At 38.5% G+C, this 26,462-nt stretch overlaps 1 protein-coding gene across 1 annotated transcript in view; it reads left to right on the top strand.

Moving 5' to 3' along the window:
* The window catches only part of adarb2 (adenosine deaminase RNA specific B2 (inactive)), a 223,360-nt gene that overhangs the window by 141,168 nt on the left and 55,730 nt on the right, over positions 1–26,462 (top strand). Inside the window, exons 2-3 of the mRNA XM_077244108.1 lie at positions 3,893–3,979; positions 4,683–5,608. Coding sequence (XP_077100223.1) covers positions 3,893–3,979; positions 4,683–5,608 — 1,013 coding nt within the window. The remainder of the gene's footprint in view (positions 1–3,892; positions 3,980–4,682; positions 5,609–26,462) is intronic.

Genomic DNA, 26,462 nt, shown 5'->3' with positions numbered 1-26,462 from the left:
ACATTTTAATCAATTAAATTTTTTTTAAAAAGGTTTTTTCCTTTTTTTCATCTTTGATTGTCTTTTTTGTTATGCTGTAACCATACCATTTTAAGTAGCCGTGTATTCTGTCTAAATTTAATAAGATACTGAGCTGATACTTAAACACTGTACTCCCATTCTCCTTTATGGGATGAACAACCTTTACATTTAATTTCCTGTAGGCCTTCTATGATCCTTGGCGTTGCGTCAACCATGTAACCTTCAATGGCTTTTTTAGTGATAGCAAAGCTCTGAGCTTGTTAGATACCGCTGAACTTGGAGAGACCTCCACATCATCACTCTGAGTATTAGTGTCTGTCTCAGCACTTTTGTGATTGGTTGATGACAGTGATAGCACCTCCCATCACTTATTCATGCCCTCGTCTCCTCAGCCATCATTCAGGAAATGACACACAGGAAGCGTACAATGCAGCTACCGTATCTTCCCTGCTATGTGCTGACATTCAGCACTTTGGTTGTGCTATATGTGACCTATAAATCCTCCACACTTCTGATGGGAGGGAGAGAGAATCTCTTGACCACTGCTTGGGAAAGCAAAATAATTGGATTCCTGCTCCTTATCACACTCAACACATTACGAGATGTCAAAATTCCCTGCTGCCAGGGCTTGGTCACGTTTCAGTCAAGCAAGAGAAATTTCTTATGGCTGGCTGATAGGTGAGACTGTTTTAAATTGTGTTATTGCCAGTCTTTGGTGGCAATATTGTATGACACGTGCCTTAGAATTTCGCATGACGATATCTGGTGAACCAAACCTTTATGAAGTTACCATATTGACCTTTTTGTCTTATTTTATTGTGGTTTGTTGCTATAACACAACTGCACTGTCCTTCATTTAAGTGGTTTCACTTCATTCCACTTACAGTAAGTGGTGGAATTGTCTATGACTCTCTACAATAATGTGGAATAGACCACAAACCCTGTCCGACCCTTGAAAACAGATCCACTTAAGTGGGTGATTGAAACCCTTGCCACAAGATGATGACAGAAGATTTTTAGATTTTATGAAGAAATGTGACTGACAACTAAGTTCTTCCATGTTTCTCGGTTTGCTGTTTAGTTATTGCTGGGGCCTCTGACACTGCCTCTGTTATCTGTCCTGGGTCAAAAGAGCCCATCCCCCATCTCCCAATGATAACCATGTGCCTAGATAGGACTGAGGCCTCTAGGAGCCTTTTGGGGTCCCTACCCTCAATCAAAATGGCCCACCCCAACATTTCCATATTAATATTGTGCCTAAATAGGAATGAGACCTATTTACATTGTTTGGAGTCAAAAGAGCCCATCTCCATGTTTCTATGATAATCATATGCCTACATGTGACTTGAGGGGCATTTGGGGTCCCTACCCTCAATCAAAATGACCCACCCCAAAGTTTATATAATATTCTGATTCCTAGATAGGTTTGGGGCACCAGATTCCTCTATACACTGCCCTGAGTCAAGAGCTCATTCCAGTGTTTCTACAAAAATCAGGTGCCTAGACATGACCGGGGTCCTATATAGGATCTCTGTACACTGCTTTCATAGAAATATGACTCACACCAAGTTTATATAATATTCTAGTGCCTAGATAGGACTGGGACCCACATGTGTATATGTACTCTACCCTTGGGCAAAAGAGCAAATCCCATGTTTCTATAAACATCAGGCCTAGATATGACTGGGCCCTCATATTTGACTTTGACTTTTGGGCTTTGACTTTTTCCCAAAAATCATATTCAAAGTCTGTTTGTTTATTAATATTAATATTCAAATATATTTGAATATTAATTATTAATATTTTGACCATTAAATGCCTCGGCGCTAGGGCTAAGGGGGCTTAATCCCCGAATGTTTTAAGTAAAGCACTTAATATTTGTTACCTTGTCTTTCTCATAGAGCAAAACAATTAATCAGAAAAACAAATGTGAATAAGATTACAGATGCCGCGATTAACTTACCTAATCATGAAAAGTTCATAGGCTATTACGGTTTTATTTATATTTTTACCTCTGCATTAAAGGTACTTGCAACGTGCTTTTGCAGCGTTGAGCATTGTAGCCAATCACAGAAAATGTCTGTTGAACGCATCGGCCAATCAGATGCGTTTAAATGAGTTTCTGTGCTGAAGATGTGTTTTGCGCGAGCTCACCGTCACCGAGTTCTGCACTTTTCACAAACCTGTCATTATTATTGGCAATAAACTTAAGATGCAAATAAGAGATTCTCGGCAATGTATTTGATATTCTTGATGCTGCTGTGATGCACTCCATTACGCACCGCTCTGTTTGTTTTCATGATGACTAAAAGTTCAAAAAAAAAAAAGCCTCGGAATCTGAATTGAAAACAACGGTTACAAGCAAACACATTTACAAAAAATAATGCCCATAACAGGTTCGAATATTAAAGGCTGCCTAATATTCGTTCGAATATCATTATTTTTTTAAATATTCAAATTCTATTCGAATAACGAAGTTCGGAGTCAAAGCCCTAGTCTGTACAATGCCCTCAATCAAAATGACCCACCCCAAGTTACTATAATATTCTGGTGCCTGGCTAGGTCTGGGGCCCCCGCGTGCCCCTTTACACTACCCTTGGGCAAAAGAGCTCACTCCCATGTTTCTATAAACATCAGGTGCCTAGACAATACAAGATCTCTGTACACTACTACCCTCAATCAAAATGACCCACCCCCAAGTTTCCATAATATTCTGGAGCCTAGATATATGACAGGGGCCCCCAGGTGCCTCTGCACACTCTCCTGAGTCAAAAGAGCTCACTCCCATGTGTCTAGATATGGCTGTGGCCCTGTATATTTTGGCAAATATATATATATATATATATATATATATACACAGTATATATATAGAGAGACATACTAAGACATGCAGTATAGACACAAACAGACGTGTACAGAAAAACATCTGATTCTGTTTTCCATGTACAGAATAACAAGTTTGTTATTGTAATCTAATAACAAACATTTATTTTTTGTATCTTTTTGGATTCATATTTTAATGTTAGAAAGTAAAACGTTTGAACTTGTTAGTCTTGTAGAACATTGCATTTAGATTCATGATATTGAATAAATGTTATTCCTATTTTCAATTCATTTTCCAGAGTTTGGGCATGGTATGTTCAACACGTTAAAAATGTACTTGTGTTCTACAGCTTTGTCTCTTGAAGAGCCATTCTAACTGGCCTCATAAATAGGTCAAAATGCAAAATAATTTAATCGGAATTTGCTTTTGTTATCCTTCTCTCTGAAGCAGACAGAACTAGAAAAATGGTTGCATGTCCCTCTCTGAATCATTACAAGCCATGGACCAATCATATGACCTATGGCGGTTACCTTTTTTATTTTATTTTTTTTAAACTTTTTTCAGCTCATTAAAGTTATTGATCATTTGGGGATGCTGGGAAAGGTGGGATGCAATTATGAGTCCAGGCAGTTTGTCAATTCCCCATAGTCTGGGTTGAGCCCTAATAGGAACCTACAGTGTTAACAACACACACACACACACACATGTGGATATAGAAGGAAACACAGCTGTGAGCACAATTTGGTTTGTCAACACCTCTACCAGAAACTGGTTTCCACTGCCACTAAGACCAGAAGCATCTTCTATACCAGGACACAAACACTGACACACTGTAACTCTGAAATCGCTTTGTACGTACTTTATACGTTTGTACGTTTATATTGACTTATACTTCAGCCTTAGAATCACTCCATCTTTTTATTTCAACCCTCTGTACACCACTCTCAATCTTCTAACAAGAAAGAACCATGTATGTATGAATCATGTATGTTCAAACTAGTATGTGCTAGATTCACATGAACTTTGTTTTTGTTTTTTACCTTTCAGAGAAAATGAACATGTTGTCTGCACTGATCGCCCCGTTCAAGTACGTGAGCCCAGCTGCCAATGGCACAGAAGACGAGGACACATTGAGTCAGTATGGTTTAAGTCATTTATTTTAACTAAATTTTAAATTTCAGAAATTAATTTGCTTAATTTGCAAATGACCATATATAAATATATATATATATATATATACACACTTAAAGTGGGACTAGAAGAGTGGAAGATAGTCAGTGCTGAAAAACATTTCAGTCCTTTTTCTCACAATTTAGGCTTGCATCCATGTGTTGAAGTTTATTTTCACAGATGAATTTCATTTGGTTCCATCACAACACAGTTGGGGTGTGAAATAGAGGCTTTAATGAGTGATCAGACTTTCACACACTGAAATCTCAGAACTGTCTGCTCTCCTGCATTACAAAACAGTTTCTCCTTTGCATTGTATAATGGTGAGATGATTTGTACCCACTTTAAGTAAGGACTCCAAGCCAATTTTGTGGGAGATTGCAGAGCGATTTGCCAGATAATGCCCCATTTTAGAGGATTTGTCCTCAGATTTTTACAACAGTTATGTAAGCCAGGCTTTCTCGTATGGAACAGTTAGGAGCAGCTGCTTTGGGAATGGTAATGACATGTTTTAATATCAACTTGTATATGAAATGCTAGACTTTTCATCAGGTCATGTGAGATTATGGCACAAAGCAGAATGAAGTAGAAGATGGTCTTGATAACAGTCTTTGGGTTTTTGCTAAATTACCTTCTTGATAATACGTAATTTCTGCTTCCAATCTAGGCACCAGCAGTGCTGAGGTCAAGGAGAACCGTAACACGGGGAACCTGGAGGATTGCGCCATTGTTTCGTCAGACTGCCAATCACTCTTCCGGGCCGATTCGCCCAGGGACGGAGCATCCGGCCTCAAGCGAAAACGGCCTTTGGAGGAGGACAATAACGGGCATTTGCGCAAATTGCGTCTGTACTGCAAGAAACTGGCATGGTCCGATGCACCAAAGAATGCCCTGGTCCAGTTGAACGAGCTGAGGCCAGGTCTACAGTACCGGATGGTCTCTCAGACAGGACCAGTGCACGCGCCTGTCTTTTCCATTGCCGTAGAAGTCAACGGACTCACGTTTGAGGGCACCGGCCCTACGAAGAAGAAGGCTAAGATGAAGGCAGCCGAAATGGCCCTGAAGTCATTCATCCAGTTTCCCAATGCCTCTCAAGCTCATTTGGCCATGGGCGGCCTGAGCAACCCCGCAGCCGACTTCACTTCGGACCAGGCCGATTTCCCAGACACGCTGTTCAAAGGCTTCGAGGCTGACGGCTGCCGCTCTGCCGAGAGCGAGTTGCTGTCTAGCGCCCTCCGTTTGCGCCACACGTTGGACTTGATGGTTGTACAGGCCAGGCAAGGAGATCCCTGCATTACCCCGCCTCCAGTTCCAATGCCCCAACCCAGCCCCGTCGTCCTGCTCAATGACATGCGGCCCGGCTTGCGATACGCCTGCCTGTCGGAGCGTGCCCAGGGCAAACGGGCACACCGCAGCTTCGTCATGGCCGTTCGAGTGGACGGCTTGATATTTGAGGGCTCGGGTCGCAGTAAGAAGCAAGCAAAGAGGCAGGCGGCTCTGTGTGCCCTGCAGGCGCTCTTCAACTTCAGGCTGGCACCTGAGGCGAGAGCGGGACACCGGCCCAGTAGGATCAAATGCCCTCATTTGCCCCAGGTGAGTGTGCCAGTCCAGCTGCTGGCAGGCCTCTCGTTCCATACGGCGGGCCTTAATAACCAAAGCAGCAGGAATGCTGGGATACAGAACAGCCAGCCAAGACTTAATTAAGAGGGAGGAGATAATGTTTGGAGAGGCATTGGGCAGTGCAGATGGATTATAGGGGAGAGGTAAGGCTATCTCGGAGAGCAAAAGGTGGAAGCGTTTTATGTTAGCACACAGGCTTTAACATTTACTTTGGGCAGGACAGGATGGCATATCTAGTGTAAACACACACACATGTGTGTACTTAGGAAAGCAAAAGGGCCAGAGGTAAACAGAATCTATTCACAGATCTATTCAGACGGAAAAAGGATGTAAATGAGGCAAATTATCATTCGGGAACCTCTGACTCCAGAGAGAAAGTCGATGCGCCAACAAATGAGTTTTCTTTCTTTTCTTTTTTACTTTCCATGTGTTTATAGAGCTAAATTGCAAAAGTATTGTTATGTTGCACAATCTCTAGTTTCCTCATGTATGACATGGCAGTGTCTATAAACATTAATTCAATCTGTTGCCCAAAGGAGATTGAAAAAAGCACCGAGCAAATCGACAAACAATCCTCAGACCCATTCTTATGTTATTTAGTCAAATATGTAAATAGCAATCAGACTAGGGAAATTGTGTTTTTTTTCATAGAGAACTCAAAAATGTGTTTTTGTTTCCTTGTGTGTCCAGATTGAGTCAAAATTGAATCAACTTTATATGCTGTTTTATCCATTCTAAATTTGGATTTATATAGGATATAGTAATAATTAAATCCATTTTAAATTTGGATTTATATAGGATATCATATATAGGATCATGTAAAGTGTAGATTTATATATATATATATATATATATATATATATATATATATATATATATATATATATATATATATATTAGTCATTTATCTGTCCCTGCCGTTTTCTAAAACCAACTCACATCTGAATTACAGGGATTTTACCATATCGTTTTTTAGAATCGCTCACAAATGTATGCAGCTAATCAGTTTATTGTGTGGTGTTTGTAACTTTTTTTTCCCTCCTCAATTATGTGCATGTATATATGTGTGTATGTCAGCATCAGCTCTCATTTGTGTGTATGTGTGTGTTTCTTGCGCTGTATTAGTATTCAGCCCCCTTCCTGCACAGAGCCGACAGGGAGAATGTTGTCTTTCCTCTCCTACTACAGCAGCCAAACAACCTGCACATGTTTGCCGGAGAGAAACTTCTCCTTTCTCCTGCTCTCTACGCTCTTTAAAAGGATTTATAAGAGGATTTGCTTCACTAGTTTAGTTCCAGAAATGCACTTCCTTGTGGAAATTCTTGAAAGTCAGACTACAGCGTTTGCTATTGAGTCTCTTAGAAATGATGATGGAAACGTGCACATGAAATTAAAAATGTTCCTCCTTTTCCATCACAAAATCATTCGGCATCATCTGGCCAGTGGAGCATTAATTTGTGCATGTGTGTTTGAGCTTGTATGACGGTTTCTCAGTAGTCTGGAGATCTGAGGGTTGGATGGCGCTCAAACCTCTGCCTGTAGGGTGTCTTGCTGTGCCGCAGGGCCCTGCTGATAGCAACCGCTGCCAGCTCTGCCGCTGTCACACTGCTCTCAAGACCACAGATTTTTTTCTTTCTGTCTGAAGCAACTGTGGCTTCAACATTCATTGCAGCAACTAGTAGCAGTTGCTTTTCTATAACGAGTATAGAAGGATCCTTTTTTTGCCTATACATTGTCTTCTGAATTTTTTATTTTATTTTCATCTTATATATATATATAATGTTGATTAATAATCCTAATTATTATTGTTGTTATTATTATTGATAAGATAATATGAATAATAATAGTAATATTAAAATTAAGAGTGAATCTTTATAAAACTGACAAGAACAGTCACCTCAATCACTTAGAATAATACAAATTAAATACATTTCAGAATTTTTAAGAACCCACACTAAATGAAATAGTCCTACATTAGAATTTAATAAATTGTATTTGTAATAATAATAAACAAAGGAAATCAATATGAAGAATAAACTTTACATTTTACTTGTTTTGGGGCATTTTTGCCTAGACCTTTGATTAATTTCTCACCCTGATCCAGAGGCACTTCAGCAATGAGGATTTGGAGAAAATTGAGAATCAAATATGAGATGAATAATTGGTTAAAATGGATTCCTTTAAGGCTGCAATGAAACAAATAATCTTGGAAGAAAGAAAGAGTGACAGAGCGAGAGAGTGAGATAAGGGTCACTTTTGGTGTGGAATAGAAGGTCAGGGAGACTCCGGTGGGCGGCAGGCGTTTCTGGCACAGATGGAATATTTTGCAGGAATGGCCGGCCGTAGCAGTGTGATGCCCCAGGCAAATATGAACAATAACTTGCAGGCTACCCTTCTCCACCACATCTTAAATGAAAAATTGAACCGTCATCCAGGCTGCATGCCTTGTTGCCCACATCCTTATGCCTCTTCACATCTCTAAATAATGACACACTCACACACATGCACACACACGCACACACACTCCCTGCAGGGATTTACCTGCGTGCTCTGTGAAAGTCAATATAACATTGAAGCAGTAGTATGAGAGCCAGGTATGAAGCAAGACTTAAGTCACCCCAAAAATATCCATCGATCATGGGATCACAGTCCCCAAGTGTTTTTTAAAACTTCATTCCCAGCTAAAAGGGCGCATAGGAAATTTGCAAAAACGTGCCTTGCGCGTACCTTCTCACCTGAACACTTTGTCTGCATGTCACCATTTTCACGTTTTTATCAAGATTCCTCTGATCTCAGAAGTATATGAATGCAGGACAAACTGATTTGGCATCAGAAGTCTGCCCACGTTATAAGGTAGAATGATTGCAGTGCATGGTTAGGTTGATTGGCCACTTAATCTCTCAGGGCAGTCACAAATATCTGCAGCGTTGCTAAGTCAACACACACACTCAGGAAAAGGCCTGAGTCTGAGCAGGCGGTCATGCAGGTCCTGACCGTGTCACTAGTATAATTAAGCAGAGTATTTGACTGCAGAAATGACCTCAGCATGCTGCTAAATATCAATCACTGCCTAATCATGAGGTTTGACTCCCAGTTATGTGCTTGAATTCTGCAGCTAGTATTTAAAAGTGAAGGGCTATAGAGATTGATCTCACAGGCGGTGTGAAAGGAGAGGGATGTAAAAAGGCAGGGTCGGGAAAAAGAGGGGGGTCGTAAAAGGTAGAGTGAGATAGGTGAGGGTGTGTGATAGAGGAACAGAAAAGGGCGGGAGTGTTAAATGGCAGGGTCTTGAAAGGGATGGGGAAATATTGCAGAATGAGTTCAGAAAGGGGAAGGCAGAGTTTAAGAATGTGGTCAGAAGGAGGGAAAGTCAAGAAGAGGAGTTTGAAAGCGGGATCAGAATAAAGGGATATTAAAGGGGGGGGGTCAGAATGAGCGGGAGTGTTAAAAAGTGGGTTCGTAGTTGGGGGAGTGTCAAAGGGTGGGATCAGAATGAGGGGAAGTGTTTATGGAATGAGAGGTATGTCGAAAGGTGTGTTCAAAAGCCCGATTGGTGTACGACATCAAAGAACAGCAAGAGCGATTAGAGGGGAGAAGGTTCTAAATGCTTTTGAATCGCTCTCGTGGTACTTTAATGTCATTCGCCGATCAGTCTGTGCAGCGCCACATTAAGTCACACACCTAAGAGTGAGGGTATAATTGGGGGAGTGTCCAACACTGCGTGAAAAGAGCTGCAATCGGGCATGTAAAACTCCTGAGTACTCCTGTGTACTCCACAAATAAACGTGTGTGTACGGGAGTTTGCTGTCCCGTCACACAATCCCGAATACTCCTGGATATGTACCAAGTTTGGGGCACAGCAGGGAGCCACTAAGGACCATCAGTTACCATGGTGAATAATCCCCCGGTCGGGGTCAATGCAAGGGAATATTAGCATTTCACACCTTTGGGACACAAGGCAGTGGCCTCCTTCAATTGGTCAGAGGTCTTACATAGGATTGGCTGCTCAATGCTTTGTCCCTCCTCTAAACCCCCACACTATTGGTCCAGTTTATGGCCTCATTTGGGTTTATTATTACTCATTATTAATATTTATTATCATTGGTGTTCATGGTTATAATGTCAAGACAGTCAGATAGACAAAGTTGAGTTTGTTATTTTTATTATTTGTAAATTACACTGGGCACATGACATATATATACACACATTCAAAATTCTATAAATAAAAATACATTAGCACAGAATACACTTTACTATTAGTCATACAATATATAACCCCATATAATATATAAGGTCTGTGTATAATATATAGAAAACAATAGAATATACAAATACTTTAGAATATATAAATAGTACAATAAATAAATAATACAATTTATAAATAGATAACAATATGGAATTGTATAGAATATATAAATGCAGTATATATATAGAAAACTATATAGAATTATATATAATACAATCTATAAATAATACTTTATAATATAAATAATACTATATATATAAAAAAACAACAGAATATTCAAATTATACTATAGAATAATATTTAGATGCGTAATACTAAAATAATTCACAGGTCAGCTTCTGTGGTCTCCACCGCGACCCGATCAGCACCAACTCGTGCATGGTGAGTTCCCAAGTACTTCTGGTCTGCTTCCAGTCTTTTTTGTAGCACCCCACACAGCGCAGACAAAACTGTACTGCGGGTTGGAGGCCGAACAACCCACACTGACTTTCCATCCAAGATAGCATCCTCCTCTTCAGACATGTGGTCAACTGTTGTAGTCTTCCAGATAGCTGCCTCTTCCTCTTGTCCGGAGAACGCCAGTCCTGCTGCTCAGCAGCTGCAAAATAGGAGGGAAAAAAGTAATTAAACCACTGAAAATATCAAATTGGTTGGGATGGGAGCCTCTCCCAGGCTGAGTCTTTTACTGAGACTTACATTTATTTACACTTACTCTTCTTTTTCTTTGTCTCATGCGCACAATGATCCTGCTGTCCTCCATCTTGTCTTTGTTCTCATCTTGGGCCATCCTGTAACCCCTTCTAACAGTTTCAAAATACGTCTTGCAGGATGCTAGAGAGAGGAAGATAGTGAGGGGGGAGAATGTGTTTATTTATAACTAACTAATCTATACAGATAAATAGTTGTAGCCTTGGGACATTCTCTTGTGACTTACCTTTAAAAACAGCAGGATCTACGTCCAGTACAGCCATGGAGACGCCATTATAAAGATAGGTTGTGACCTCGAGGTTGTGGGGGGAGGATAGACTGAGGAGCAGTAATTAAAGAAGGTTGATTAAAAATATAATTTAGAAGAAAGGACTGTTATGAAACAATAGTTTTAAAGATATACCTTGTCTGTGGGTCATATTTGTGTAGGTTGTTTTCCCCATTGTGCAATCTCCGTACAGCTTTCTGTAAACATCCAACATAGTATGAGGGCTCAATTCAAATACATTAATAAATAAAGCACACAAGGTTAAGCGGACACCGTCAAATGTTTGTGACGGTCAGAAAATAACTTACCGCAACAGAATTATTCCCAGCTCTCTTTAATTTCTTTGAAGCAGGCTCCTCTTTTGCCTCTTTGAGCTCATTGATGTCAGCCTCCATCTTATCCAACCTCTTGTCCATCGTCTCCAGCTTTCCAAATATCCTCTTCAAACTTGCATTTACCATATACACCATTCTGTTTTCGTTCAGACTCGGAGTTTGAATAGCCACATTGTCCCGACGTAAAGGAGTAACATCTCTACTCTGCTCTCCGTAACACTCCAGCAATCTTTTGCAAGACATCTTGAAGAGCAGAGGACACCTAGATACAAACTGCTTTTCAGGGTCTACAGTCTTTGTTGTAGATTGACACAATGTAAAGCACTTATCAGCCCACCTTTCCTGAATACTAATGAGGGGGGCAGGGGAATAGGGGCAATCTTGAGCTGCCAGTCCCAAAATAAATTAGCATTTACAAAGCAAGCCATCAACTAACAGCATGTGGTCAGACAAGTTCCTGTTTTCGGGCCTTTGCGGGCATTTACAGGTACGCGTAACAAAGTTCCAAAGATCCCTGCCAAACAGCACATTTAGTGGGCGTATTCATTGTCTGAATTCTCCCGTATACACCCCTTTTGACGCAGTGCAAGAGCAGGATCAGAATGAGGGGGAGTGTTTAAGAGCAGGGTCAAATGATAGGGAACGTGTTAACGAGAGGAGTCACACTGTTCGACTTGATCGTGTACGTGTATGACATCAAAATTACCACGAGATCGATTCGAAGTATTCACAGTAAAACCGGCTGGGGGAGTGTCAAAGGGCAGAGACAGAATGAGGGGGAGTTTTTAGGAGCAGGGTAAGAATGAAGTGGACTGTTAAAATCAGGGTACTTGATTTGTTCCAGAAACATTTTTTGTAATGCTGGTTGTAAGTCATCCTAATAGCAATCACTAAGTTAAGTGGTCTAAATGTATTTATATGTATATTTATATCGTATGTGGAAGGTGTAGGACCATACAATGTTCGTCCAATCATTGAATTCAGTCCGAATACATTGATACGATGTTCTACCTGTCTGTCAGCATATGTTTTCCATACCTCCGCGCACCTGCTCACTAAACATCACACGTCATCAACGTGTTCCATGCTTAGACAGAGTTAGACAGACGTCAGTCACAGAGCACCGCAAACGAAACAGCAGTTCCTCCTGAACCTAAACAACCAGTTTACGCTGTGTCCATGCCATAACCATAATTATGAGATAATTAAGAAACCCGTGACCCGAATTTATGCGTTTAAATGGCAACACGATCAATGCCAAAATTAATCTGCAGCTGTCAGGTGGTATAGGGCAGTGCTCTTTAAGTTGTTTATGTTCATTACTATTGTATTGGTATGTGCTTTGAGACATGCGGTAGTTTAATGGCGTCTCTCGTGACACTTTTGTTTGCTTCCTGCTGTGCGCGTGTTCTGAAGGAGGCGTGGCTTTGGAGACGCTCTAAAGGGAGGGTGGGATCTTATGCTTTCAAAGCTAACTCGCTATTGCTAGCCTCTCCGAAAATTACCTTCCCAACCTTTAATGTCAGGGTTTATCTGTTCTTTGTATGTTTGGATGGGTTTGCACTAGTTTATTTCAGTTTCCTGTGTTCTAAGTTAGTTACCTTGGTTATTCATTGTTTGATTAATTTGCACACGTTTTTTGTTGTTGTTATTGTTTATTAGTTTGGTCTGTGTATTTAAGCTCTGCGTTTCCATCAGTCCATTGTCAGTTTATGGAAGTAGAATAATGACAAATGTTTTTGAAACAAAAAAGCTTGTTGGAATAATATGCATTGCATTAAACCTGCTTGCATTTTAATGCATTGTATTTTTAGGGCTTGCATTTTTATGGGCTGAAATTCAACATGGTTATATATTTAAGCTGTGAATATTTAATTTCAAAACATTTCACACATGGTTTCGTTATTAAAAATGCAATAATCGACTAACAGCTATGGACATTATCAATCTACAATCTATTGATATTCCTGCGGGTCCTGGATTTCAAATGTTGAATTTTCTGTCCAATTTGAACCACTGAATTTGTGGAAACGAATTTGTAAAGCGAAATAAAATGGACCGAAAATTGCCTGTTGAATATTATAGGTTGTATTTGTAAACAGAATGAACATTTTGGAAGTGAAATCTGAAAGGTGAATAGGGATTTGTGAATTTTTAATAATGAAAATTAATAATGTGTGTGAAATGTTTTGAATTTAAATATTCACAGCTTAAATATTATACAACCATGTTGAATTTTTTATACTCATAAAAATGAAAGCCCTAAAAATATTTTTTCAAGTAGTGCAAATCAACAAGCTTTTTTGTTTCAAAAACATTTGTCATTATTTCACTTCCATATCAGTTCTCGCCATGTGTATAGCGTTTGTTTTCTTTCCTAATGTTCTGAGAGTTTTGAGTCTTGTTAGATAAGGATACACATTGCTGCGAATTGATCCTTCCTCTTCTTTATTGCAACCAGTTACAGTTAAAGGTGGGATCAGAGATTGAGAGAGTTTTTACCATCAGTAAGTGAAGCGTTGTGTTGGGCAGAGCCCTCCCGGGGAGTGCTAAAGGATGTCAGCAAGGAGAAACGGGAATTGAAGTGTTACATGGAAATAATGAAGGGAAAATAACATTCAAGAGAATATGAGATGAGCAAACTGAGATGGTCAGGTTCAATTTACTTAATATGCTCAACATCACTGGCAGGTATTTTTTTAGCTTGGGGATTGAGACAGTAAAAACAAACATGATTATATTAGCCGATATGCCTTTCTCTGTTATTGCATTGTTACATACCAAAAATAATATGGAGAACAATAACATCTAAACAGAAGAGAATCTATGATTGTTAAGTCACTCTATATTGTGTCTGGTACGTTTCTCATGCCTGAGATTTCTCATTGAGAAACGACAACATGTAGGTGTCTGGCTTTCTGCTCGAGTGAATAATGCTGCTCTTTTGATATATGGATGCAGAAAATGCATGGACTTAGACTAATCTAGCATGGTAATTTCCCCAGCAGAGTGAATTAAGACTGTTTTCATACACGTGAAGGTGACCTTGTCCACCAGCCTGCCATTTGGTGATTATTTTGTCCCTCTCTCTCTCTCTCTCTCTCTCTCTCTCTCTCTCTCTCTCTCTCTCTCTCTCTCTCTCTCTCTCTCTCTCTCTCTCTCTCTCTCTCTCTCTCTCTCTCTCTCTTCTCTCTCTCTCTCTCTCTCTCTCTCTCTCTCTCTCTCTCTGTTTTTAACCCTCTGACTTAATCACACCAGATATAAACAACCCTCCAGCAGCCATGAAGCAAAAATCATTAATTAAGACTGCCACAAAAAATTAGAGATGGCAGGATGGTAAGAGAATGAGAGAGAATACAGATTGCAAAGTGTGAAACAGAAATTATGAGCATAATTGATTAACATTATCAGCGTCGACTAGAGGATCTCCACATCACAGGCATTGTTTATTTTTTATATATATTATTAAGAAAGAATATAAAGAATATTGTTTAAATATATCACCAACATCAGTCTCAAAATAATTTAGATGATATCATTTTCATTGGCATATTTACAGTGTATTAAGGTCATCAATATTTGCTCAGCCTGCTAGCTAACAATAACAATGAAGTGTTTGCAGTGACGCAAATTATTGAAAACTTTCTTATTGTTACTGTTTTGTTTTTTACTGCTTCATATCATGGCCACATTACAACCTCAGGTGTTCATCAATCTGTCTCCAAATATTCCCGTAACGCTCAAACAAACAGAGCGATGTATTGATAGCATCACAGAGCTGTAGTGTTTACACTCTACAAGAAAACAACCAGCAAATGTCTCTCTTGTAGATGTATCTACTACAACATTCAACTGGCTTAAATCGCATCAGTTTTAAGTGCAATTCCCTGTTTGCTTGTTTTTCAATGATAATGTTTTGAAATATAATAGGAGCACTTTACACCCAAAAGGATATCATCATCACAAACGGTCTCATTCCTATGTGAGAAGATGTTGGGTTTTCGTGTTTTATGTAGACTTTCCATAGACATAATGATTTTTATACTGTACAAACTGTATATTCATCCTCTTACACTAACCCTACCTCTAAACTTGCCCATTTTAGATTTTCAAAAAACATCATGTATGATGTTTTAGTATGATTTATAAACTGTTTTCCTCATGGGGACCAAAAATGTCCCGACAAGGATTTCAGATATTGCCACCTTTGTGGAGACATTTTGTCCCCATAATGTTGGATTCACCAGGACACACACATATAAACGCACACATGCATGCCTATTCCATGACTTTTTCCCCCATGAATTTCCATTTTTTGTGATGAAAAGTATAGATATGCTGGATACTATGGAAGCTTGTTTCCGCCACAGAATGAAAAATAAAAAAGGTAATTGCTACTTTTTATCTCACAATTCTGACTTTATTTCTCAGAATTGCGAGATATAAAGTCAGAATTGCGTGAAATAAAGTCGCAATTGCGTGTTATAACGTCAGAATTGCGAGATATAAAGTCACAATTGCGTGTTATAACGTCAGAATTGCGAGATATAAAGTCACAATTGTGTGTTATAAAGTCACAATTGCGAGATATAAAGTCAGAATTGCGTGATATAAAGTCGCAATTGCGTGTTATAAAGTCAGAATTGTGTGATATAAAGTCGCAATTGCGTGTTATAAAGTCAGAATTGTGTGATATAAAGTCGCAATTGCGTGTTATAAAGTCAGAATTGTGAGATATAAACTATTCAAGGAGGAAAAAAAGTCATTGGAATTGGACTTTATAACTCGTAATTGCGAGTTTATATCTCACAATTCTGAGAAAATATATCAGAATTGTGAGATATAAACTCAAAATTATGTTATAAAGACAGAATTGCGTGATTTGAGGTTGGAATTGCGAGAAAAAAGTTAGAATTCTTAGTTTTCTCTCTCGCAATTCTGTCTTTATAACATAATTGCGACTTTATAACACGCAATTGCGACTTTATATCACGCAATTCTGACTTTATATCTCGCAATTCTGACTTTATATCTCACAATTCTGACTTTATAACACGCAATTCTGACTTTATATCTCGCAATTCTGACGTGATAACACGCAATTGCGACTTTATTTCACGCAACTCTGACTTTATATCACGTAATATAATTAAATAAAGTCAGAATTGCAAGATTTAAACTCGCAATTGTGAGAAAAAATGTCAGAATTGTGAGATATAAAGTCACAATTGTGTGTTATAAAGTCACAATTGCGAGATATAAAGTCAGAATTGCGTGATATAAAGTCGCAATTGCGTGTTATAAAGTCAGAATTGTGTGATATAAAGTCGCAATTGCGTGTTATAAAGTCAGAATTGTGTGATATAAAGTCGCAATTGCGTGTTATAAAGTCAGAATTGTGAGATATAAACTATTCAAGGAGGAAAAAAAGTCATTGGAATTGGACTTTATAACTCGTAATTGCGAGTTTATATCTCACAATTCTGAGAAAATATATCAGAATTGTGAGATATAAACTCAAAATTATGTTATAAAGACAGAATTGCGTGATTTGAGGTTGGAATTGCGAGAAAAAAGTTAGAATTCTTAGTTTTCTCTCTCGCAATTCTGTCTTTATAACATAATTGCGACTTTATAACACGCAATTGCGACTTTATATCACGCAATTCTGACTTTATATCTCGCAATTCTGACTTTATATCTCACAATTCTGACTTTATAACACGCAATTCTGACTTTATATCTCGCAATTCTGACGTGATAACACGCAATTGCGACTTTATTTCACGCAACTCTGACTTTATATCACGTAATATAATTAAATAAAGTCAGAATTGCAAGATTTAAACTCGCAATTGTGAGAAAAAATGTCAGAATTGTGAGATATAAAGTCGCAACTATTATTATTATTTATTTATTTAGTGGCGGAAACAAGCTTCCATAAGATACACTATTATCTGGTATACAAAATAAACTTCTTGACTGTATTTTACAATTAAAATCATACAACGGGTGGTATACAATTATTTTTAATTATTTCCTAATTTAATTACCCAAAACGCATTCAGCTGTGCCCTACATTACGGGAACCCCTGTTACCACTTTATTTTCCCCAATTAGAAAATAATAATAATTACGAAACACCCAAAACATTTACATAATTTGGAGACAGTAATGCAGTATGACAGGAAGACAAGTCAATAATGTCAACCTTTTCTTAATTTCTCTAAATATTGTAGTGTCAAAGTGAATAACAAATAAAGTTATTGAGTCCCAAAAGAAAGATTAAATTCTGATCTGCCTGAAACAAGTCGTCATTAATTCCATTCTCACTTTCGTCTAATTTGACCCTCAAACACTGTAGCTGGTTCATGCATGTCGACAAGACGCTGTTTTCTGCCTCTTGCGATGGAGGTTTGAGTTGATCAACTAGTTCTTCCCATGTTTCATCATCAGACTCACGCTAATATTGATATGGTAAAGTCAACGCCATCGTGTGTACATATAACTGAGAATTGAGGAAGCCTCCAGAGCTGAAATCTAGATATTGTAATGGGCGTTTGTTTCCGACACATGCTGTAAGCGGTCAACCAATCACAACAGACTGAGCCATCTGACCAATCAGAGCAGAGCAGGCTCTCAGAAAGTAGGGCTTAGAGAGACCGGTACCTTTATCGAAGCGTTTCAGACACTGTGAGAAAAGAGCTGAATCTGCAATCTATAATATGAAAAAATTAAAGTTTTCTTTGACCTTGGATGCATGTAAATCTATTGTAGGACACCTACAAAACAAAATTAGTGAGCTTTAAAATAGCATAATGGAGGCACTTTAAGTAGTGTTAAAAACTGTAAAAGGTCATACAAAATGAATGGAATATTAAACAGCTTATATAATAATTATTTTGACCTCCTGATGCTTTCAGTGCCACATAGAAAAGCCCTGAGTCTGAAGGTCTGGAGTCTGACTCCGCTCAGCTGCCTCCCTCTTCCCCTGTAATCATCCGGATTGATGGCAGTCTTAAATCCACACACACAAATACTCATCATCTCCCACACCTGACGGTCTCCTGTGATCAGCGCATGCTCATAATCACCTCCAAATAATATGCTCACACTTCATTAAAAGCATAATCATGTTCATTACTGTGCCATAGACACTCAGCTAGCAAAACAGGCCCCGATAAATCACAGTCTGTGTATGTGGATGTGTGTGTGTGTGGGGGGGGGGTTATCTCACTGAACCAGGTGGAAGAGAAGAGACCAGAGGAACCTATCTGAAGACCTAGTTAGACTGTGTATGTGCATGGAGACGACTCCTAGTTACTCCTATCCTTTTACAGGACACACATTATTCTCCACTGAGACTGGATTCCCAGCTGTCCCGTGAGAAATCAACCTCAGTGGTTTCAGTGTGTATCCCTCACTAACCTCAAGCCTTTTTGTTTTAAAACAAAACTGATTTTATAATGTTTTAACATACATACGGTATATATAACCACTCATTATCCGTAAGATAAACCCATGGGCAATGAGAGATCATGCATTCGTTTTTTTGACCAGGGTTAAGTGGTGGTGTTGAAGCAGAAATTTGCATTGATTGGCTTACTGATTGATTTTATAAAATGGCACTGATGTTTGATAAATAATTACATGTACTATTGCATACATTTAATATAATTATTTAGCCTAACTGTAGGCTACTGTAACTACATTAAGCAGATTAATTTTGAACTCAATTGATTGTGCTCACTGAGCACCGCACATGCCATACGGACAAAAATATCGATTTTATATATATGTATTAAGAATTTATTCCCACGAAGTAAGAATTTGTTGTCTCCTTTAAATCATGGCCATGATTGATTAATTTGCTCCCTTGTTTTGATTTTACTAAAAAAAGGGAACAAATTATTACAATATGGCCACACTTCAGTAAATTGAGGGAACAAATTATTATATTGTGCGCACGATTTGCTTGAAATGAAGGAACGAATTAGTAAAACTTACTGACATATTTAAGTTGTGGGGTCGTATTGATAATTCGTGGACTTAATGTACATATGTTTTCAATGCATGACATGTGTGGGGCTCCGTACGCAGGTGTACATATGATGGCTATTTCACAACCACTTTGATTATGGCTCATCCAATCAGACTTTTGAACAGTTGAAATTCTGTTGAAAGTGGATTGGACCGAGCCCCACAACATACATGTAGCCAATCAGCAGTAGGGGGCGTGTCCACTCATGATAGGGGAGGAGAGAGAGTGAGCAAGAGGGAGACTTGAAGAAAGACTGTAGAAAGAGAGATGTCTGAAAGACATTACAAAAGAGAAAGTTCAGAGGAATATCACTGGAAAAAGAAGGGTGATCAGGCAGGAGATTTAGGATCCGCGTTGATTTTTTATTTTGCAAGTACAAAGAAAAATAGAGACAAACAACCTGGATACCTGGTTTGCATCCAAGTCCATCCAAGTATTGACCAATACTAAACAATATCCTCTGTGCAATAGGGGGAAAGAACACAAAAAATACACAATGCACATTCCCCTTCACTTTATACCTACAACACTCTTTTCTTTCTTTACTTTTTTACACACAAGACAAGATACAATAGACAAGACAAACAGAACAAACTATTTAGACAAACGGAACAAACTATTTAAGGATCCGCGTTAATTAGAAAAGCTTTCCAGCGCTGGAGAGGTCTAAAACGGTCGTCGAGGATGCATGTTTCTATTCCATAAGTGAGTAACATTGGTTTTGCTATGTTTCACAGAACCAAGATATGCTGTTGTTGTTATGTTAGCTGTAGTAACAGGAGTTTTGAGTGTCATTGTTTGTCTGGAGCTGATCTGATGTGCTGCTGGCGACTAACAACCAACTCGTGCTTGTATATACTCTTGTGTACTGTATGTTCGTTTAATGTTCCTCCTTGTCATTCGTTGACATCTTCTTTATTAGCGTATGTTTCTCTGCCATAGTACAGTAAAATTGAGCTTATATACACCACTGAGCGACCTTCAACTTCCTTGTAAGGTAGAAAAACATGTTGCTTATGTTTAAAAATGGAACGTATACCTCATGCTTACACATTGCTCAATCCACTTTTCATATTAAGAAACTATCCCTCCATGTATACATTCGTGGTACATTTGCATCAGTTAAAAAAAGTTATTTTCCGTGTAAAGAATATACGCATTTGATGTATCATCATTAGTGTAACTAGGGCTGGGCGATAAAACGATAACGATAATTATCGCGGTGTATTTTTTCTCGATAAAACGATATCAAGAGGTCAATAAATGTTCGATCATGTTTATGCGCAAAAAGGGGAACGAAACTCGTTTGAACTGCGCGCCACACGGACCATTTATCCGCTTGGTTCAAAGTCCAAACCGCAGCGAGCTCACTAGAGCAGACGCGTTTACTCTGATCGGTCATAGTGAAGCGCTTCAATTCAGCGAAGAACACAAATGTCCAGTTTAAACCAGTTTAAAGGCAGATGAAACAGCGCTGACTAAGACAAACAGAGAAACACTGTGCGCAACGATACAGTCAGAATCTGAATTGATACTGAGTCCATTTACGATGGATTTACTAACTGCACCATGAAATGTGGGATATACATATTGAATTGTATTATATTATTAATGTAGACAATGTATTAAATGGCTAATGTAATATAATTACAGTATTTAATAATGTATTTAGGCTACACTTTTTCATACAAATACCATAGAAACCATAAAGTTATATTTTGCCATGATAGTTGTGCTTTAGGCTATGCCTGGTATTATCTGTGGTTATCATGATATAAATGCATGATACTGGATGACCAATGGTTAATTTTAATAAAACTCAAACAGTCAGAATATTACATTTTGCCAAATAAAAATGCGGTCATTACTTTTTTTTAACAGATGTTACTGTTTTTGTTAATGAACATAAATTTAACATAGTAGTATAAGCTTGAGTTGGAGTCAAATATGCGTTTCGAGACGAAACATGTAATATTAATATTGCAGCCTGCACTGCAAACTGTGCTGAAGATACGTGCCATCAAAGTCAGGCAACACAAACCTGTTTCAAGACTTGAAACAATATCATCCATTAGCACATACAGAAACTAAGAAATATATTTTTCAATTCAGATATTTATTTTGTTAAGGAAAAATGACAAATGTTTGAATGTTCTACCTGAGATTTGTGAAATGTTCACCTGTTTGGCAAGTGTTTGTCATGATATGTTCTCACAATAAAGAGTAGTTTAAAAAGACAACACTCTGGTTTCTACAACTTTCACTTAGGAGCAAAAATCTCCCTTTAAACATGAAAGAAATAAAGATTTGACATTTATCGCGATAATTATTGATATCGACTGATATAAAAAAATTATCGTGGTTATTTTTTTTTGGCTATATCGCCCAGCCCTAAGTGGAACATTTCTGCTCAGTGAACATTTTGCATTGCACACATACCTCTAAGTAAAATATATAACTCTCCCAGCTCCCCTCCCTGTGTCTAAAATATGATCCTTAAACATGCGTCCATGCGATCTATAGTCTAACTCATGCATGTTAAACTTCATAAGATAAAACAACTGATTATGAATAATAATACAGATACATAATATTAAATAATGTAATTATATTAAAAGATGAAATTTTAGTCTTCAGCTGTTTTCACACATGCCTATTTCATCACACACACACACACACCTTTAGGCTCTGGCCTTGCACTGCACAGCAAGCGCGAGTGCTGTTTGTCTACAGGCTAGAACTGATCACGCATAGACATATAAGGAATGAGCAGGTAAAAAGAAATGGACCTAAAGACAGAACGAGAGAGGGGGTTGGAACTAAAAGACCTTCAGGATTAATTAGGCGTCAGATTGGTTGCGGGGCATGGGCATGCAGAATGTCCTCTCGGCCTGTTGGGTCATAATTCAGCGCGAGGAAGGCGCAAGGCTCGTGTTTAGTCATTCCTCTGGTATTTTTGTTGCAATTTGCTTGCGTTTTTTGCTCTTTATTGTGTTTTTTTTTTTTTTTTTCGCAGCTTCTTGATATACCACACTGCGTTCTTCAACACAGCATGAAAAATTGCACAAGTCTTGGGCTCATAATTGATTGTTTCTTTGAGTTTTCGCTCTGCTGTGCCACTGTGCCAGGCTGCTGGCCGTCGCACTGTATTCGGAACAGATGCAAATGATTGTGCATTAACTTGCTGCTGAATTCAGGTCCCATAAGAGCCTTTGACCTCATTCAGTTGTATTTTTAGTTGTGTTTGCCATCTATCTTCTGCATAGTGACATGAGCAGCATATCACAGATGTCAGAGATGAAGCAAAAACAGGAGAGGATTAGTGGGTCACCTTTCAACCTTCCACATTATGTCATTTCCTGAGGCACAGGAAGTGCTCGTCTTTGAATACCAATTGGTAATTCAAGATGAAACGGCTGTTATGAGCTTAATCTTCATTCCTGACCTAGAATGCTTGCACTCACTTTAAGAGAACATTGTGATATTCAGAGCATGGCTGATATGACTCACAGAGCATCTCTTCCATTTGAATTCATTAATTGTTTAAGGAAGATGGGCAGTTACTGGTATAATGAATCACTTTTAAACTTTTTTGAGAATTTTATAAGGGATAGTTCACCCAAAAAATGAAAATCATTTACTCACTCTCATGTTGTTCCAAATCCATTTGATTTTCTTTCTTCTCTGGGACCGAAAAGAGAAATTAGAAAATAAAAAATGCAGCTTTCACTGAATTTTTTTTTTTTCGTTTTCCAGTAAAAATATATAATTTAAACAAAGTAATTTACTTGAAAGCAAAATAGATAATACTTGTCTTCTGGAATATGCTTTTTTTAATTTAAATTGTATTATATGCTCTAATGTACCACCAAAAAAGTATTATTTATAAATCTAAACAAAAATTACAGAGGTAGCCTGTTTAATATGAAAAAAATAGGTAAGAATAAACTTAAATCAAGATTTTGTATAGTAATTATATAGTAATAGTAATTGCATAGTTATATTAATTATATATATATTATAATTCTCAATGACTGGACCGATTGCTATTTTTCCTGCCACATGTGATCTATGGGTCTCCTTAATTTTTTATTGAAAAAAAAAAGATCCAAAGATTTTTAAGAAAATGAGCTGTTGTCGTGTCCCATTTAACTTGAAATATAGTTGTATATAAAAGTATATAGTCATCATATTGATTAGTGTTTTATTGTACTTTTTCTTTATCCTTTTAGATAAATTCTTCTTCAGAATATTTCCTTTAGTTTTCATACGGATTTGAAACGACCTATAAACTTCACCGTTGAACTTACATAAGAAGCAATGCTGCTTTTTTAGACCACTGTGTAAAGTCATCTGTGCTTTTTCATTCTATAAATACATTAATAATAACTGTCAAACTGTTTTAGCCTGCATCCTTTTGAGCCCTTTTTGCCTTTCGAACAACTTTATGACATGTACAGTGTAGCATTTGCGGTAATCTGGTTTGCCTCGCCACCTCAACATGAACAGGAAAATTCCATTTCCTGCATTTCTAAATCAGAGCTTCCCTGTCACTCAGTATATGCAGCACTGACATTCTCAAAGCTCACCTCTGCTAATGGAGATCACACTAGTGTACGTACCCCCACACAGACAGATAAATTAATAATGACAGCGCGCTTTTAGTCTCCGAGAGCTTCTTTCAGCTCCCTCTGCTGGGACACTTATGAAATTGCTCACAGAGCTACAAGGCCATTAAGATATTTTGGTGCGAGTGGACATGGGCATCTCTCCCTGTGCATGCCTCGGTGACTGCCATGTCAAATTAGGACTTTTCGATTTTTATACAGTGGCTCTAATGACAGTCTTAAGTGTCAGCGCACAGCTCAGAGGCCGATACACTGTCTGCAAAAGAATTCCCTGTTCTTCATCCTCGACCACCACACACACACACAGAGCCATTAACCAGAATTGTAAAACATCCGCTAGAAGCAGAACTCTCTCCCGGAGAGAGCTGGAGGGTGGGTGAGTGAGGTCTGACCACAGTAGTTAGCTTAACACGTCGACTCCAATCACAGGTGAAGCCGTTGGGACTGCAGATCAGAGCTGTAAATCAAAGCATCTGCTGTACAGGCGCGTATTAGGATGCGAAGGTTACGTCTCATAATAATGACACGTCCCTGGGTGATCCACTTGAGAAACAGCGAGAAGTAGTGATACTGTAATTGACTTAGCATGTCGCTACAGCGAGTGTGAAGCGGCCCGGGCAAAGCAGTGGCTAATGAAGGAAATCTGTGTCGTGAGAGGCCACGCTTTGATATGCAGGCTTAATAAATGTCGGATACGATGCGGAACGTGGAAGTTCATGGGCTTGAGTTTCTGAGAGGGTTGTCTTGTTGTGTTAGTACACTGCATTCTGTCTATGAATGTCTCAACTATGAAGTGTAATTGAGTGAAAGAAGCATACAGTAAATTTCCAGTTTGTCTGTTTAACCTCTTCCCCCCGTTTCACTTTCTTCAAATGTTTATGCCAGTCTGGTCTCATTCACAGGAGGCTTCTAGGTTTATTTTAGATTGCTATTGGAGCGTGTTAGTTGAAACACATTGTTTGAATGATGAATCACTTTTTCCGCTTATTAAATCATGAGGTATCGAACAGTGTTTCCGTGTACAAGCCTCCACTCCATTTTAAGTAAGAATACCTCAATTCCTGTTAATGATCACTATTTATTTATAGCACTAACCTTTAAGCTAAGCTTTTGAAAAACTCATTTGATACAATCTCCGGACTCACAGTGTTCTGGACACTAATATTTTAACGATTCGTTAAAGATGAATCACTGTCTGCCCATTCTGAGATTTCAGTATGGAGATAAAGGTTAGGATCTTGATTTTCCAGTAGTATTAAAGCACACAGTCAGTGTATTATCACCATTTGGTATTTTATTTTGGGATCTGAAGGAGCGTTTGAACCTGAAAACTGACTTAAACGCAGATGAGCCTTGCACTTATAAGATTTACTAAACTGGGCAAAATAGCATAAGAGCACATTCCCAGTATCCCATAGAAGCGTCAATGGGAGTGGAAAGTTCTGCTTGTGATCTACTGATGACGTACACATTAAAGATCACAGACACAGCCGGATTATTTCCATAATGGCCAACACAATCTGTGAAGAGCAGCTCAAATTAGCATCTGGTTTAGGACATGCTTTTTTGGGGGGTTAAATAATGGCACAAATAAGAGTAAATTGACTAGCGCAAACCTTGGTAAATAACCTTGCCTGATTCATTTAAATACTCTCCGCCTATAAATTTTCTGTCTGAAAAGGAAACTACTACAAATGCATATAAATGCAATAAGATCAGCCGCAAAAACAACTTTGTGCACACCTTTTCAGCGCTAATTTTTCACTGTGACTTTAGTAAATCCTGACAGTCGTTTTTTATCGCCAAAAGAGGGTTTGCACTGCATGGTGCAAGCTGTTAGTAAATCTGGCCCATAGTGTTTACTAGATTATTTGTCCTGAAAAAAGGGTGTCATAATATTTGCATAGACATATTTTTAAGTATTGGAATAAAGTCTGGAATGCATTGAAGCTTATTTTGGCCAACCACTGCCCAGTTAGACAGCACACACTAGTGTTGTAGTACTCGAGACTGGTTTTGGTCTCAATCCCCACAAAGTCTTGGTCTTGGCTTGGTCTCAACACACTCTGGTCTTGGTCTCGGTTTAGGCGGTCTTGTCTACAACACTAGTGCACACTGCAAACTTGAATGTCCACACTGTGTTGTGTGATTTTGCACAACTAATTGCATATAGGTGCAGCGTTAAAAGGATCCTTCTGTTTTCCAACTGTATCTATGATCCCGAATTTCAAAGAATCACTTACAAAGACAGGCTACATCACACATCAGTACGCTTCAACCAAATAACTTACTTGAGGCGATCTGGCTTTACCAATCTCCAACACGGCACAACGCACATTTGACATTTTCCTTTGATTCCTTGTTGACTGTTTAGAATTTAAAAAGAACACCTGAAGCTATGAATCAAATGTCAGGTGTGGCAGTGTAGTGGAACTATATCAATACCGAGTGATATATGGCCTGCCGGAAGGTTTTTGCAGGGCTGGGATCAGCGCTCAGGAGTGTCCAGGTTATTGGACCATGACAGAAAGGGCAGTCCATGAAAAGGTTTGGTGCTCTTGCTGTACCCAAGGGTTAGACAACGACATGACTGCTCTTTCC

Source organism: Siphateles boraxobius, unplaced genomic scaffold, assembly GCF_051911475.1.
Source record: "Siphateles boraxobius isolate OS27281-9 unplaced genomic scaffold, OSU_SipBor_1 26, whole genome shotgun sequence".
In the NCBI taxonomy this organism is placed as follows: domain Eukaryota; kingdom Metazoa; phylum Chordata; class Actinopteri; order Cypriniformes; family Leuciscidae; genus Siphateles; species Siphateles boraxobius.
Note: the sequence above shows the minus strand (reverse complement) of the source record. Positions and strands in the feature narration are given on the sequence as shown.